General features: G+C 49.6%; 1 protein-coding gene across 1 annotated transcript; it reads left to right on the forward strand.

Moving 5' to 3' along the window:
- Positions 1–261: 261 nt before the first annotated feature.
- LOC130049564 (uncharacterized) lies at positions 262–1,221 on the forward strand. Its single transcript, XM_056147384.1, has 3 exons — positions 262–669; positions 754–891; positions 1,003–1,221. Exons 1-3 carry the CDS (start codon positions 382–384, stop codon positions 1,132–1,134), a joined length of 558 nt encoding a protein of 185 aa, XP_056003359.1. The 5' UTR covers positions 262–381; the 3' UTR covers positions 1,135–1,221.

The following is a 1,221-nucleotide window of genomic DNA, read 5'->3' on the forward strand; positions in this document are numbered from 1 at the left end:
GAGGTCCTGCGCCGAGTGAGAAACATAGTAATGTTCAGATTGCTCCTGGACAACGGCCAGCGTGTTGGGAGCCCTCAAGGGGATCACGCCCCAAGTGATCCACGATGCAGAAGTCCTAGACGAGGGAGCGATACTGATGCCAAGTTATTTTTTAACCCTGACTTAGTTACTTTTATGGATATTGATTGGCAGGTTTCTAATGATTTCTTTATTGAGAGGTCGCCGCGCACACGACGGGCTATGTGGGGCCTGCAGTTTTCGCCATGGTTAAACCCCTCTGGGACATGCTGTTACACTTCATGGCGGCCTACCAGGCACTCCCTGGATACAATGCTAACAGGATGCGTGACGAGACAATATGGGTGACCATGGATCACATTGATGGGGTCGACCCGTCCGTCCCCTGTCAAGACAAGGACTGCCGGTCTGAACCAGCTTTGGGGTGCGGTCCATGGACCACAATGTCTGCTGTCGGCCTCACAATACAGAAAGGCGGTGGCGACCTTCACTCGGATGGTGCATCCCTGGATCCGGAAGATGCTCGCGAGGCACATGACACACGCACCCGAAACCAGCGACAGGTTTTATAACCTGGCGCGGGCGAGAGACTCGGCGTTCTTCGTGGCAGGAAGAATTCGCAGTGCCATGACCGACCAGTCGAAGCCAGAGGTAAATCTTTTCTTCCACTGATTGAATTGTGTAATACTTTCTTGCAAACTTCGTTATCTTTAATTCATCCATTTCTGGTTACAGACAAGCAGTTTGCCAACCGCCACTAAGTCTGCCTTCACCCCCTACTCGGCACCAGCAACAGTCAGCGCCTCGGCGACTTACACCCCTTCAGCGTCAGTGAACCCTAACCCTGTCTCCCAGCCGACAACACTTCGAGAGGTAAAACTCTAATCTTGCACATGTTCTTTTCTCATCAAAATGATATCTTAGGATGGTGTAATACTTTCTGGAAAACGTCTTTATCTTTATTTCATCCTTTTCTGGTTACAGACAAGCAGTTTGCCACACGCAGCCTACTCCGCCTCAGCATCCGTCATCGCCTCCCCAACTTACACTCCTTCAGCGTCAGTGAACCCTAACCCTGTCTCCCAGCCGACAACATTTCGAGAGGTAAGACTCTAATCTTGAACATGTTCTTTTCTCATCAAAATGATATCTTAGGATGGTGTAATACTTTCTGGAAAACGTCGTTATCTTTATTTCATCCTT

The sequence above is a fragment of the Ostrea edulis genome, chromosome 8 (assembly GCF_947568905.1).
Source record: "Ostrea edulis chromosome 8, xbOstEdul1.1, whole genome shotgun sequence".
In the NCBI taxonomy this organism is placed as follows: Eukaryota; Metazoa; Mollusca; class Bivalvia; order Ostreida; family Ostreidae; genus Ostrea; species Ostrea edulis.

What these genes read in the sequence shown, in the direction of transcription:
- LOC130049564 (XM_056147384.1), top strand. Translation starts at nt 382, where the DNA reads ATGGGGTCGACCCGTCCGTCCCCTGTCAAGACAAGGACTGCCGGTCTG. An exon ending in CCGACCAGTCGAAGCCAGAG is followed by an intron (nt 670 to 753) that starts GTAAATCTTTTC and finishes TTCTGGTTACAG; the next exon opens with ACAAGCAGTTTGCCAACCGC. An exon ending in AGCCGACAACACTTCGAGAG is followed by an intron (nt 892 to 1,002) that starts GTAAAACTCTAA and finishes TTCTGGTTACAG; the next exon opens with ACAAGCAGTTTGCCACACGC.